At 38.2% G+C, this 15,461-nt stretch overlaps 1 protein-coding gene across 1 annotated transcript in view; it reads right to left on the bottom strand.

Annotated features, from left to right (window-relative positions):
• Positions 1-2,538: 2,538 nt before the first annotated feature.
• NUDT21 (nudix hydrolase 21) overlaps positions 2,539-15,461 on the bottom strand; it is a 15,155-nt gene continuing 2,232 nt past the window's right edge. The window contains exons 2-7 of the mRNA XM_003416307.4: positions 13,161-13,361; positions 12,240-12,303; positions 8,201-8,290; positions 4,789-4,864; positions 3,944-4,058; positions 2,539-2,645 (exon numbers count right to left, since the gene is read on the bottom strand). Of these exons, the coding sequence (XP_003416355.1) occupies positions 2,624-2,645; positions 3,944-4,058; positions 4,789-4,864; positions 8,201-8,290; positions 12,240-12,303; positions 13,161-13,361 (568 nt within the window). The 3' untranslated portion in view covers positions 2,539-2,623. The remainder of the gene's footprint in view (positions 2,646-3,943; positions 4,059-4,788; positions 4,865-8,200; positions 8,291-12,239; positions 12,304-13,160; positions 13,362-15,461) is intronic.

Raw genomic sequence — 15,461 nt, 5'->3', positions numbered from 1 at the left:
ACACGGGAGGCATTCAAATGTAAGCCTGTTAATCAAGAGCTCATCTTAAAACCATTCAGTAATTACAATGCTGATAATTAGAATGCACAATTTCAGACCATTAGTTCTTGAAGAAGTGTGGTTAAGAACTTACGTATCAAAAGAGTTTGGTGTAAAGCAGTGCCCTTGTATCTTCTAATGCTGTAGGAAGGGAGTTGAATTCCCCTAGTTCTACCATTTCCATCAGGAAACCTAAAACAAGAAAAGTACTGGGTTCCAAGGGTACCTGGCCACTGCAAATCAGTTTCAAAAACGTGTGTGCAGCGTGTTTGCGTGTCCTCATTCAGGAAGAGGTAACGATTACCTCAGCTAAATTGAAGGAATTATACACTCAAGACTAGATCTCTTACATCTCAAGGTTGGTAACCCAACCAAGCAGAATCAAAGGTTTTTCTCACATAGGCACCAGTATATGGATGACTGACTCGAGCCCTTATACTGGGAAGAAGTGATCAAGAAAGAACTTCTAGACTGACGGTAAAGTTACAAAGGACATGACTGGCCTCAAATGAGATGACTCTTCAACACAAACACTCCTTACTGACAGCACTTCATAAATCACACCATGAAAAGAGCCCACCTCTTTCCATCCCCCAAATTGCAAGAGCTAACCCATCCAAAATGCGGTCACTGTACCTTTTCACTTGGATGCTCAAAGCAGTGGTAGAAGATGGGCTTGATCAACCCTTTCTCATCTGTTTCCTTTCCCAGTCTTGCAGGACTCAGTTAATCAGTAAGCTTGTCAGCAAAACTATACTGAATTAGAAATGTGCTAATGTAAACCAGGCGCTCCTTGGAAACTCTATGGGGCAGTTCTACTCTGTCCTGTAGGGTCGCTATGAGTCGGAATCAACTTGACGGCACTGGGTTTGGTTTTGGTTTGAATGTAAACCAGAGGCACGGCTCTTGATCCTTGAGGAAAGAGGACTATGCACAGAACTAGTGACTTTTTCAAAGGAAATCACGGGCCATTTTGGGTCATGGAGACTAGTGCTCCCTACTGCTAAGTAGATGCACGGTTATAATCGCTACTTGATCTGCAACCATGTGAGGGTTTGACATGACCTCAACTAAATGAATGGGGATGCTTATGAACAGAATTGCTGGTTTTTTCATGTCTAAATAGGGAAGAACATATGCCATAGCTTCCACATCGCCCAATATACAGGAGAGCAGTGCTATCATCAGTACTGTGAAGGTGTAAAAGCTAATCAGGAGTTCATTCCTGGCTATTGAAAACGTAACTGTACAACCTTTGTTTTTAAAAAAGTAGCTGTAACATACAAGGTTATTTTTTTGTTTGTTTAATATATTAAGTCTATAGTCAACAAGTCTGCAATCTGACATATACAATATATTTGACCACTAAGCAAGGACACAACTAGCAAACTCCCTTGCCCAAACATTCTTTTCTATTCCCGAAACAAATTTAATCCAAATTTGGCAGTGTTTTAAAAGTTTCTGAACTTTGTGTTTTTCTCTTAGGCTGACAAAAATCTATCCTCTACCCTGTCCCCAGATTTCAGGTGATTTAGATTATTGGAAAATAATTTTGAAATGTTTTTGTGTCACCTGCTAAAACCAAATGTTCTCCTCTATGGATGTAACTTCAAGTTAACTGAAGTAACTAACTTGCAATGCCTGCTGAACATCTAAGAGCTCAAAACCTAACAGATCCACTTTTAGAAACGTCCTTCATAGATCACTATTTTTACCATGGCCCTAAAAATAACTGAGACAAACAATTTCATAACAGCATACATTACTAATACCTCTGTTATGTGAAGAAAGAAAAAAACATGAGTTCTAGAGCAGTTTCTCTTTTCAACGCTTCCCATGGCTTTCCCAACCTGGCCAGTTTTAATTGTTTCCCATATGCTTAACGTCTGTCACTTGTGAACCAGGGTCTGGACACTGAGATACTGTATCACTCAGTAACAGATGGGAGTTCTGCTGTAACGGAACTCATTTGTGCTGTTTTTTTGTTGTTGTTGTGTGCCATCGAGTCAATTCCAACTCATAACAACCCTAAAGAATTTACTAGGGTGTATAATTTGGTACAGAAATTGCACTCTGAACTCAACCAAGCAAACTGGGTCCTAAAAAAAAAGTTAAGATCCTCACCTCAAAAATCTGTAGCACTGTCTTAGAGTATACCCCCAAGAATGGTATCAGAGCCAGGATCAATAAACTTGGCTGAACTAAATCTGCCATTGTCCCTTAGCATTAACCAACCTGGGGAAAAAAATAACATAACGATCCTCACCTTTAAGAATTTTAAAAGTTTAATGTGAAGTACAAAAAAAAAAAAAAAAAATACAAATAAAAAGAAGTCCACTTGTTTAATGTTGTACAAAAAAGTATGAGTAGAACCAAAAGTGAATTAAACATTATCACATTTGTTTACACCACTGTCTAGTTATTCATATTAACTTTACTATTCAAACAATAGAAAGTAGGGAGCAATTCAGGGTTCAGGAAAAGGATAAAACCAAAAAATCATGTCTACCATGTTTATTATTCTACACTGTGGATAGCTGTGCTCACAGAGACGGCTTCTTTTACTTCTCCACTGCGCAGGAATTCAGTTGTATATAAAATTGAACCTGAATTTAAAAAAGAACAAAACTCTTTATTAAAAACAGTATTATTTAACCTAGCTTTCACCTTAAATGATAAGGAAATTTATCTCGATGTATCTACTCTCCCTTGACATTTTTTGGCACTTTCTACACCAAGAAACACTTTTCTCTCACTTACCATACCTTATGCATTAAATACCGGTGAATACATACATACATACATACATACATACAGACATACAGACATACATACATACAGAGAGAGAGAGTATGTGTAAATTTGACTAATTATCCACTAAGAAGTTCCCTGAAGGCAGAAAAAATTTTTACACATCATTGTATTCTCACCACTCAGCACAGTTCCCAATACTTGTCGGCTAAGTGTTTAAATAAATATTATGACTCTCTTTTCATATTCCGTACTTCAACATCAGCAGGCCAAAGCAGAGGGACAACAGATGAAGTCTGATTAGTGACAAAGAGTAAAAAGACCAATTTCATACTCAACAAGCTTTCAAAGAATGCCAAAATCACTACTGCAATTGTTTTTAAACTAGTATTTATTGGGTGCTTACCAGGTGCCCAGCACTGTTCTAAGCCCTTGATATGTGTTTCTCTAGGTCCTCATGCTCCTGTGAATTGGGTACTACCATCCCCATTTTACAGAACAGATGAAGAAGCAGGCAAATGAGTGTAATAGTTTGCCCAAGGCCACACTGCCAGTAAGTTCTTGGGATTCAAAACCAAGCACTGACTGCGGAACTTACATTCTTAACCACACTATTCTGTGAGTCCTATGTTCTCAGAACCTCCACCTGTAAATCACTCTATCTGCCTAAACACACAAGCTTCACGTTAAAGTTCAGGATTTAATTCCACAGGCCCTAATTTAGGCCTAAACACAGTAGGTTCCAAAAAGGAAAAACACTATTACACCAAAAGATTCAATTCTCCACATTTTTACATAGACAACCTTCACCCCACCCACACCCCCAGGCCCCATTTACACATTGCTGACTACTATTTCACTGTTTGTTCTTCTGATGAAGGCTTCAAACTTAACTGCAGGGAGTATCGGATTTGGGGAAGAGCAGTTACACAAATGCTGGAACGTCATGCTGCAACTTAAGGTCTGGGGGACGCTTTTCATCGGTCATTAAAACAGTCATTTAATCTATGGCTGCACTCGACCTAAGGGTCCCTCTCCTGTCCTAGCTTCTTTAAAGACCAAAATTCATAAATTATGCCTTCTCAAGTGGCTCAGTATATTTAAAATCTGGCAGTTTATATGAATAAACCACAAACTGTTCACCATTCCATACCTGCTCAAGAGCTGAGGGAGACTAGAAATGATGGGTCCATATCCTGGTGCGTTGTCATACAATTCAAACAATGGTGCAGCTACCAGTTTGTAATTTTTGGGGACTGCAAACAGGGCTAAAACAAACAGAACACTATTCATTTTCTGTAATTTTTTTTTTTAAATAATCACTGCTTCCATTTCATTTTTAAATTAATGACCGATTTTATATTTGAGGATAACTTGTTTCCAGAGAAAAACTTTTAAGGAAAACAATCTTTCTCATTAATACAGTTTGTGTCTTTTAAGCAAGAGTTCACAGTAACAGCTTTGAAAACGAAGTGAGCCTCTACAGATCCCTGCTATTAAGAACCGAGAGCACCTCATAAGCACTGGGAAAAAGGGGACAAGAAGAGACTTGGGTTTGTAATTTATTTTGGATTCCATTATAAGACTATCATAAGAAATGTAATTTATTTTGGATTCCATTATAAGACTGTTAAAACTCACAGGACTGAAGATGGTATTAAATTTTTTTTTTAAATCACTTCATTTGTCTCCCAATATTTTCGATAATTTATCAACCAACAGTAACAATGCTTCTTGAGAAAAACAATACCAGCAGCTGAACAATTATTTTAAAATTTGACCATAATTTGATATTTTAGGATTAAATTTATTTTTTGCTCTGTAGCATCAATGGCACACCTAAGCGAAAAAGCAGGTAATTATGTTAACTTGGTGTTATGTTTTTAGTTTTATAATAAGTTCCAAAAAATCACGGAACTTGGAGAAAACACAATAGAGGTATCGATGAAATTACTCTACAAAAGTTTTTAGTTGGCTGTCTTAAAAAACACAACTTACCTTTCTCTTGAAGTTGAACCAGAAACAACTTCTTATGTTCCTTAGGCTTTGTAATATGTGCAGGAATATATGGATACTAAAATAACAAATGAGACTGATTTGTAATTTCTAAAACCCACCATTCCTTACACCTCTATGCCTGTTTATCAACTTCTCCCATTTCAGAGATTAAGCTCAAATATCAGCCTTCTGAGACCAAGTTCCTCACACTCCGAACACTTGTATCCCATAGCTTCATTTCTCTCTTTACGTGCTTATTCCCCAATACAGTGTAAAGTGCAGGGAGAAGTAGGCTCCCTTCTATTCTTCCCTTTACCAAGATTTAGTAGCTGACAGACACATTAATAAATATTTTAATAAATGTAAAATAACAAGTAGTAAACCATTTAGGACAATTAAATACAGTCACAGGATTTACAGCTTGAGAAATGTGTAACACAATAAAGTCTGGTTTTCATTAGTGTTTTTAACAAAAGTTATTTGTTGTCTTTTTTCCTAAATCATTACCAAGTTAAAATTTCTAGAATCCTGATATGAACATTTTTACTACATGAAAAGTTTAAATATAGCCCGTGAGATCACTGACAAGACGTCACCCACACATGCCTCTCCCCCGGCCCCTGCTGGGCCACATGCTTCAGGAACAACAGATGAGCCACCTAAATGGAGCTCTGCCAGCTCGGCAGACTAAACTGCTTGGGGAAACAGAAAAAATTTTTTATTTTTTGAGATTTTAAGGAGATGAAGAAAATTAGAGGGGAGACTGCTGCCTGAAAAAGAAAAATTTTGATACAGAAAACAAAATGTCTCAGGTAGGGATTTTTTTGTCGTTACTGTTCTTGTGTGCATGAAATGAAAACTTGTATTTCCGTGCAAAATGTCCGAAAATCTGCTTTTGCTTTTGGAACTGTATTTCAGAGGGCAGGAGGATTAAAGTCCTAAAAACAGACAGAAGGGAAGAGTGAGATAAAAGCAGAGGCTGCCAAAAGGAACCCAGTGAAATTGAGGTTACTACAGTTTCAAAATCCCTGAGCTAGGCATCAATAATATATACTAGGGTTTGGCAAACTACAGCCTGTAGGCCCAATTCAGCCCAATGCTTGCTTTGTGAATAAAGTTTTACTGGAACACAGCCATGGTCACCATTTACATATTACCTATGGCTGCTTTCACGCTACCATGGAAGAGTTGAGTAAATGCAACAGTGACCTTGTAGCCTACATAGCTAAAAATATTTATCCATCTGGTTCTTCACAGACAAAAATTTGCTGGCCCCTAAAATATAGCATTTATTGCACGTCTACAGTGGCCAGGCACTGTAATAAGTGCTTTATTCTTTCAATGAACCCATTTTACACACGTAAATGCCGCTAAGAGGCTAAGTATCTTTCCCAAGAGGACACGGCTAAGTACTTAAGACAGGGTTCAACCATATCTATTTGACTCTTAATCTAAGTATAAAAGCCTAGAATGTTATTTCCCCCTATTGGTACTTATATCAATATTCAATATATTTACAAATAATTACAAACCAGAGCCATCCCTAGGGTACAGTGAATTGAGACAACTGTCCTAGGCTTTGGAGGTCCCCTATACTAACAAGAAAACCAAGCACGGTGGCAGCAACAGAGAAATGAAAACGTAAGAAGTGGCTTGAGTAGCACAGGCTAAGAGACCTATAGTTCACAGACAACCCAAGTTCCCAAACCACAGCCAAGCCAAAGTGAGTAGCATTACCCCAATTTTCTACTTGAGGCCACACATTCCTCTTTTTAAAGGCTTTTCTTCTCCAATCCCGGCCTTGACATTTATTTCAAGGCAACTGCACTTTATACAAAAAGACTAAGGGAGATATGACGCACTCTTTTCCCACTCCCACCTAACCAATACTCTTGTTTTTGTAGTTATTAGCTGCCATCAAGTTGGAGCCAATTCACGGTGAGCTTATGTGTAACAGAACGAAACACTGCAGGGTCCTAAGCTATCTTCACAATGTTGGTATGTTTGAGCCCAGTGTTGCAGCTATTGCGTCAATCAATCCATCTCATGGAAGGTTTCCCTTGTTTTCACCGACTTTACCAAACATGATGACTTTTTCTAGTGACTGGTCTTTCCTGATGATGTGTCCAAAGTAAGCAAGACGAAGTCTTATCATCCTCGTTTCTAAGGAGCATTTTGGCTGTACTTCCTCCAAACTAATTTGTTCATTCTTCTGGCAGTCCATAGTATACTCCATGTTCTTTGCCAATACAACTCAAATGCGTCAATTCTTTTTCGATCTTCCTTTTTTCATTGTCCAGCTTTTGCATGCACCACCCATCTGTCAGTTTATCATACTGAGATGGCCTGCATGTTGCTATGATACTAGAAACAATGCCACCGGTATTTCACATATCACCAGGGTCAACACCATGGTGGACAGTTTCAGCGTAACTGCCAGACTAGGACAGACTAGGAGGAAGGGCTTGGCAATCTACTTCTGAAAATCTGCCAAAGAAAAGTATGGAAAGCCAATACACTAGATTTACTAAATAAACACCTTATGTTATACCTTATACTACTAGAGTCAACGCTAGGGTTCAGCGAATTAAGGACATGGTACCAGGACTGTGGTAAGGGAGTGAATGACGGTATTCAAGAAATAGCCTGGAAACTTCTTGGGTTATCACTGAACATTTTCCAATTAGATCAAGGAAGGTCCAAGAAATGAAAAAATGTTTAGAATAATTGTTCAGCGTTCTTTAGATATATAAGAACTTCACTATTTCCACATGAAACTGTACTTTCTTCAAGCCAAATTCCTGGCAATTCTCAGGTAGTAGGAACTATGACAATTAGGATGAACAATGAAAATCAATTCCCCACCAGCTTTCACAAGCAACTTATCTTCCTATCCCACTGCTATACAAGGGAGTCAGAAGTAAGAGAACAGCCGAAATCATCTTTTTCTTGGAAAATATTTTGTTGCAATGCTTGATCTGGAACATGTTGTCATGCGGAATCTACCAAGATCATAGGGCCTTGTCAAAACAATTCAGGATGTTTTTTGAAAAGATCATTATCTATTAAGAGATGCACACTGAAATGTTTACAGTTTAATTATGATATCTAGGATCTGCTTCAAAACAAGCCAAGAGCTGGGGAGAGGGGCAATGGGAGACAGGGGACACGGGAACAAGTCCAACCATGAGTTGTTAACTGCTGACTGAATAGTTCACTTACTATTCTCTCTACTTTTGTGTATTCTTTGCAATTTTACTTTAAAGAAAACACTTTGTCATTTTTTATCTAAATTAAGGAAGAAAGAAAAGGAAATTTCAAGCTGAATTCTGCTTTAATCTTTTTAAATGGGGGAGGGGAAATTAAAAGTTTTTTGCTTCCCCTAATGTCCAGCAGATACATGAACACTGACCTGAGGAGGTTCAAAATTTGGTCTCCACCAGTTACCAATGCAGTCATCAATGACCCAGTCTTGCAAGACTCCATCTTGACGACCTAGTATCTGTCAAAAACGAATGATACACCCAGTCATAACAACTTAATATACACACACAGGAATACCCTTCTTTAGTGAAGAGAATACTTCCTGCAGCACTTCTAACAGGTGTATGGCTATACAGGTTTCCTCTCTATAATTTTTTGTTTATTATTATCTGCGTCACTCTGCCCAATACACACACTATTAGTTCAAAATTGGCAATCTAGTATAGACATGGTTTACCCATTTGTGTCAGAGTAGAACTGTGCTCCATAGGGTTTTCAATAGCTGATTTTTCAGAAGTAGATCGCTACGCCTTTCTTTGAAGACACCTCTGGGTGGACTCAAACCTCCGGCCTTTTGGTTAGCAGCTTTGGACGTTAACCATTTGCATGACGCAGGGACCGTTGTTTGTTTTTTTTAGTATAGACATAACTATATAAGGGCAACAAATCTGTTGTTCAACCGTAGCTATACATGGAAAACCAGATCTGATCAATCACCTAAATCAGCCAACAGCATACAAAGTTTTTCTAGAATCAACTGTAAACAAATCAAAAACAAAAAACCAACCCATTGCCATCAAGTCAATTCCGACTCATGGCAAACCCATGTGTTACAGAACAGAACTGCTCCATAGGGTTTTCTGGGCTATAATCTTTATGGAAATAAATCTCCAGGCCTTTCTTCCAAGGCGCTGCTGGGTGGGTTTGAACCACCAACCTTTTGGCTGGCAGTTTAGCGCTTAACTGTTTGTGCCACCCGGGGTCACCTCAACATTACATTTAGCCATCATGTCTCCTTAAGCTCCTCCTGTGACTGTGACTTACCAGACTTTCTTTTTTCAACCTTGACAGTTCTGAGGAGTACTAGAAGAATGTCCATCAATTAGACCAGGGTTATGGATTTGGGGGAGGAAGAGCACAGAAGTAAAGTGCCATTCTCATTACATTATATCAAGACTGCATGCTACAACAGTCATGATATTAACCTTGATCACCTAGCTGAGGAGGTTTGTCATGTTTCTCCACTATAAAGTTACTCTTCTTAAAACATTCTTTTATGGCCATATATTTTTTATTAAAAAAAAAAAACCCTATGAACTCCCTCTACTGTGGATGAGAACTCAGATCTTAAAATCACATCCCGCATATATTTTCTCTTCCACCATCCTCCCATTATCAATATTTAATTAAGTGAATATTCTGTATTTAAATTAATATGACTAGGTAAATCAGTCACAACTAAGCAATTAAACTATAACTACATTTCCTTATTTGTACAACCATTCTTTATTTAGAGTTAATGTTTCATTTGCTACCACTAATTCATCCCCACATTCTCCAAGAAAAGTTTAAATTCTTCTCCATTCAGACATCAATTATTCTAGCAGCTGAATTTTTTTTAAGAGACATTTTTCTATCATCCTGTTCCAGGTTGCTCTAGATGCCCTGTAGCCCTGCTGCATAGCTGGGGCTCTAGGGCTTCCCTCTGTCTCTCTCCTGTGCTAGGTGCTCTGTATATTCTGAATCCTGTATCTCGGTTCATTCGTTTTGATGCTACTCCCTAGTAGCTTCTTAAGGTACAAGATAACATTTTTTTGAAACTGTGCATGTTTGGAAATAACTTTATCTACACGCTCAATTTATAGTTTGATTAGATTAAAAATTCTAGGATGGAAACCATATTCTCTCAGAATTTTAAAGGTATGCTCCACGATCTTTTAGCTTCCGTTGTTATTCCTGAAAAGTCTGATGCCATTTCTGATTTTTGATGGTTTGTACTTAACCTGTGTGTACCCTCCCCCACCTTTGGAGACTTTTGGGATCCTCTCTATATCCTTAGTGATCTCAAATGTCATGATGGTATGTCTGTATATGGATCTTTTAACATTCATTGTAGAGGGCAGGCCAGTCCTTTCAATCTGAAAACTCATGCCCTTCAGGTTTGGAAAATTTTTTTCAATTACTGCTTTGATAATTCTTCCTTTTCCTCTATCCTCTTTATCTATAGTTTCTATTGGTTCTTCTAGACTCATCCACTAATTTTATCTTTCCTCAAACTATGTTCAATCATTTAATCTTTTTGTTCTACTTTCTGGTAGATTTCTTCAGTTCAATTTTCCACATTGCTACTGAATTTTTTGTTTCTAACATTTTCTCAATACCCATGAGTTCTTTTTTGTTCTCTGATTTTTTTTTTTTTTTTTTTAATGGCACTGTGTCATAGGGACAGTATCTCCTCTTATCACTCCAAGAATATTAACCATAGTTTGGTTGATCGATGAATTTTCTGTTTCTCCTGAGTTCTTTTTATTGCTTTTGATCTCTTTTTTGTTAAGAAGCTTTCTCCAGAAGCCTTGATACTTGGTTATCTGCTCACAATTAAGGATGAGGCAATAAGATGCTTGACTGTGAGCTCTGTGTGCACGGGCGACAAGGCTGCATTATTTCTTTGGGAAGGCTCCCAAATGTCAGGACCTAAAGGTTTTTTTGAGGCGGGGAACGATCACTTTCTTAAAAAACAAAACCTCCAATCTTCTGCCTAGGGTATGGAAACCTAGCTGTCAAATTCTGTTAGTCTAGTAGAACCCTAGAAGTCTAACTATTCAGGATGCAGATTTTCATTCATCGTCCCCACTCCCTAAACTGTTTTCTTGCTTAGTGTTTTCTGATTCAGTGTCTGTCACCAGCCAGTTCTGCTTGACTGAAGAATGTGAGGAAGATAATCTAGGTGTAAAAATACATCCTATACAGACTTTCAATCAAAACCATTTTAAATCCATGCATGCCCCCATTTTCATAGGTACCTGGCATGTGCAGTTCCTCAGCCTTTCTGGTGTTCTGCAGTGCTGGATTCTGGATTGCCCTCCAGTTGGGCTCGGATTTCTGCTAAGTCAGTTATGATTTGCTCATCTGCTTTCTAGCTTCAAAAATTTTCTTGCCAATTGTCTCATTTTGCACTCTCAAAATCTTACTGTTTTATACGTATACATATATATATATGTACACATATACACAGCTAAACCCCTTTACTGACTTTTTGGTACAGTTTTGAGAAGAAGGAAAGGTAAGAAGGTAGGTTCAATCTACTGTATTTAACTGGAAGTCCAAGTACATCATAATACTTAAGAGTTACAGTGCATTTAAAAAGGCTATAAAAGTAAACCAAGAGATCAACGATGACAGAATTATATATAGGTGATTTCAGTTTTGTTTTCCTTCTGCTTTTCAGTGATTGACAATGATTTTGCATTTACTATGTATTAGTTTTATAATTAAGGCAAGAAAATTGCATGTCATTAAAAAAAAAAAAAAAGTAATAATAAGTACAACCCACAAGTCTCAAAACTCTCCAATACCTATCCATTTGGTCCCAAGTCTCCACAGGCCGACATGAAAATGATTAGCAAAAAGTAAAATAATTTAGGTGACGTATAAAAGATAGGTACAAAAATGAACAGGTAGATGGCAGGAATGTTTCTCTTGTGAAAGCTCTACAGAGGCTGACTCGGGAACAAGACTGCCTGCATTCAAATCTCCAGCTCAACATACTAGCTTTGCAACATCAAGTCATCTTAATGTTCTCTGTCCCAGTTTCCACATCTGTAGAGTGGGATTAATAACAGTACCCACCTCCTAGGATTGTTATGGTGATTAAAGAAGTTATTGCATGTAAAGCACTTAGAAGTGTGCCTAACACAGACTAAGTACTCAATAAATGCTGGCTTATATTAACATTATTGTTACATGAACACTTCAATGGAAAAAGTTAAGATAAAGCAATTATCAGTTCAACGTGCAGAAAATAAGCACTCTACTAACATTCCTAGGTTTCGGTTTCATTTATCCAAAGCGAAATATTCAAAATAAACACCCTTTTCGCAAGACATAAAAGGGCTAATTATCCACTAAATTGATGGTATTCACATGGGCAAAAATAAAAATATCAAAGTGGTTAAATAGAAAAATACCTCTGTCATTAAGCGTTTTAGTCCTTCAACTTCATCTTCTCCTGGATTAAGTTCGCCACCAGGTCTGTATAGAGGTAAGAATTTCAGCTTTTAACTTAATGCAATTTGGCAACAACAGGAAGAACACAGTAGTTATTTCCATCAAGTAACTCAATACTGTACTTTGGTGTCACAGGATAAGGCAATCAAAGCAAACAAGTGTCGCAAACAATGCTAGAAAGTTGAATTTATTAGGCTAATTCAGTAGCCTAACAGTACACGAACCCTAGTTTTAAACAAACAAAATATATACCATAACATAAACCAGATGGAGAAGAAAATCTAATTGCTGGCCACCAGTCCATCCCAACCTCTTTTCTCTGGAAGCGATCTGGTGATAATGGAGTCTAGAATGCCCAGAGAGACAATGGTTCCAATCTTTAGCCCTGAGGAATGGATCATTTTTCAATAACTTCAATCTAAGTATTTAAGATCTCTCTTTAGCTAGTTAAATATAAATTGAGAAATTTATGAGCTTAAGTGATAAAGATAAATTATTACCTTTGGAAATGAAAGTCATTTTAGGAATAGGAAACTATTCACTCTACAAAGCACACAGTACCAGATTTTTAGTAGTGCTATCATTAAGTCTAGAAATTGAACTTGGATTAACCTATTTCAAGGGACAATCTATTTTAAGGGGCTTCTATCAAGCTCAATCATTAATATCAACAATACACAGAAACGTGCTGATTTCTAGTGAGGCAATAAACACATCACTATGTGCCAAGCAATTAAAACTGCTCATGATTTTCTCTTTCTAAAGACTCCACTAAGAGCAGTGTTTGCTGAAAGAAATGACTAAAGGCTAAAATTGTACTCCAAAACGACATGACTGACAATCCCATTAAAGGTGTCATGCTGTTAGTTTCCAATACTTACAATTTGAAGAAAGTTGTTCCCAGCTGCAGCAGTAACACGTGGGGTAGCCGGTGCTCATGTACAATCAGAACTCCTTCTACAGTTCTCCTCATTCCAATTTTATCAAATTCCTCCCTCATGCGTTGAAATCTGGCGGCGACAGAGCTGTCCTTCTCATAAAGGGGCTCTTTGGTACCAAAAGTATAGTTGGTAAGAGGGTACCTATGATCCCAAGACAGACATCTAACATGAGGCCTGAAGATCAAAATTTCTTTACCACAATAGATACCAATCACATATAAGGAACCCACAGTAAAAACTGTAGATATTGTACCCAGAGATAAAGGATTTGTCCAAAGTTACACAACTAGTTAACATAGACAGCAGAGATTAGAATCCAGCTGTCTGGACTCAGAGGCCAGAGCTTTCCATTAGACCAATCTGCTACTCCCTACTTGAATTTCTAAATCTAGGTAACACTTTCCTTACTGTTGCCATCAATTCCAACTCACAGTAACACCTTCCTTAAGGCCCTTATGCTTAGAGAAGGGGCTATCTGGTAATCCTCTCGTTTTAAATCATAGCTAGTATACTGGCACTGGAAACACTGGTGGCACAGTGGTTAAGAGCTACGGCTGCTAACCAAAAGGTCGGCAGTTCGAATCCCCCGTGCACTCCTTGGAAACCCTATGTGGCAGTTCTACTCTGTCCTATAGGGTCACTATGAGTCAGAAGTGATTCAGCGTCAATGGGTTTTTTGTTTTTTTTTTAATACTAGCATCACCAACCTGGCTAATGTCTCCTTGGCTTTCTCTAACTGCTAAGCTAATCACAAATGTTATTAATTACGGGTGCTAATAACCAACCTCCTTCTTTCCGTAAACCAAAAGCACTACTTTCCATCACTATCTCCCAGTTATTTCCTACTCCTCCAGTCATCTACCAGATTTTTCTGGCACCACAACTCTTTCTTCCCTCTTCAGGCCAACTTTTCAATTTTCTTTTCCTTTTAAACCTAGTAAGAAGTCATTTTAGCTTTCTGCATTTATTCTGTTGAGTTGCCTTATTTTTCCCTTCTCCTTATTCCTATCTTCTGCCCACCTCTTCCTTTATCAAGAATTCAAAATATGGCTTATAGTGTTGAAGATAATTTTCACCTTGCCTAATAAAGTTCAAATTATTCCTTAAAAATAGTTTAAAATTCTACACTTATATTTCATCACGTGTACCACTTAGTCAAGCCATGGTATTTTCAATCACATCATATGCATGTGAAAGCTGGACAATGAGTAAGGAAGACCGAAGAAGAGCTGATGCCTTTGAATTGTGGTGTCGGTGAAGAATATTGAATATACCATGGACTGCCAAAAGAACGAACTAATCTGTCTTGGAAGAAGTGCGGCCAGAATGCTCCTTAGAGGCAAGGATGGTAAGACTGCGTCTTACATACTTTGGACATGTCGTCAGGAGGGATCAGTCCCTGGAGAAGGACATCATGCTTGGTAGAGTACAGGGTCAGAGGAAAAGAGGAAGACCCTCAACGAGGTGGACTGACACAGTGGCTGCAACAATGAGCTCAAGCATAACAACAATTTTAAGGGTGGCGCAGGACTGGGCAGTGCTTCATTCTGTTGTGCATAGGGTCGCCATGAGTCAGAACCGACTCGATGGCACCTAACAACAACGACAACCAGTTAGTAACCCTTGATTACACCAAATTCTGAGTAAGAATATTTTGGCCACACTTACCTATCACCAAGGTATCTATTCTATCAAAACGCCTTGACATTAACAGTGAACTACTGCTTACTTCGGAAACCCTGATGGCATAGTGGTTAAGTGCTACGGCTGCTAACCAAAGGGTCGGCAGTTCAAATTCACCAGGTGCTTCTTGGAAACTCTGTGGGCCAGTCCTACTCTGTCCTATAGGGTCGCTGAGTCGGAATTGACTCGACAGCACTGGGTTTGGTTTGGTTTTGGTTACTGCTTACTACGTTTCACATACTTTGGATATGTTATCAGGAGGGATCAAATCAGTCCCTGGAGAAGGATATCATGCTTGGTAAAGGGTCATCAAAAAAGGGGAAGACCCTTAATGGGCTGGCTCAAGCATAAAAATGATTGTGAGGAAGGCGCGGTGTTTCATTCTGTTGTACAAAGGGTCACTACGGGTCGGAATCGACTTGAACGCAACTAGTGTTTTTTTTAAGACTATAAAGAACTTCTCCAGAAGACCCAATGCTGACTCTACCATCGTTGGCATCCGCAGCGGCAGCTATCACACATCACTATGTGCCAGGCAATTAAAAAAAAAAAACTATT

Source organism: Loxodonta africana, chromosome 21 (assembly GCF_030014295.1).
Source record: "Loxodonta africana isolate mLoxAfr1 chromosome 21, mLoxAfr1.hap2, whole genome shotgun sequence".
In the NCBI taxonomy this organism is placed as follows: domain Eukaryota; kingdom Metazoa; phylum Chordata; class Mammalia; order Proboscidea; family Elephantidae; genus Loxodonta; species Loxodonta africana.
Note: the sequence above shows the minus strand (reverse complement) of the source record. Positions and strands in the feature narration are given on the sequence as shown.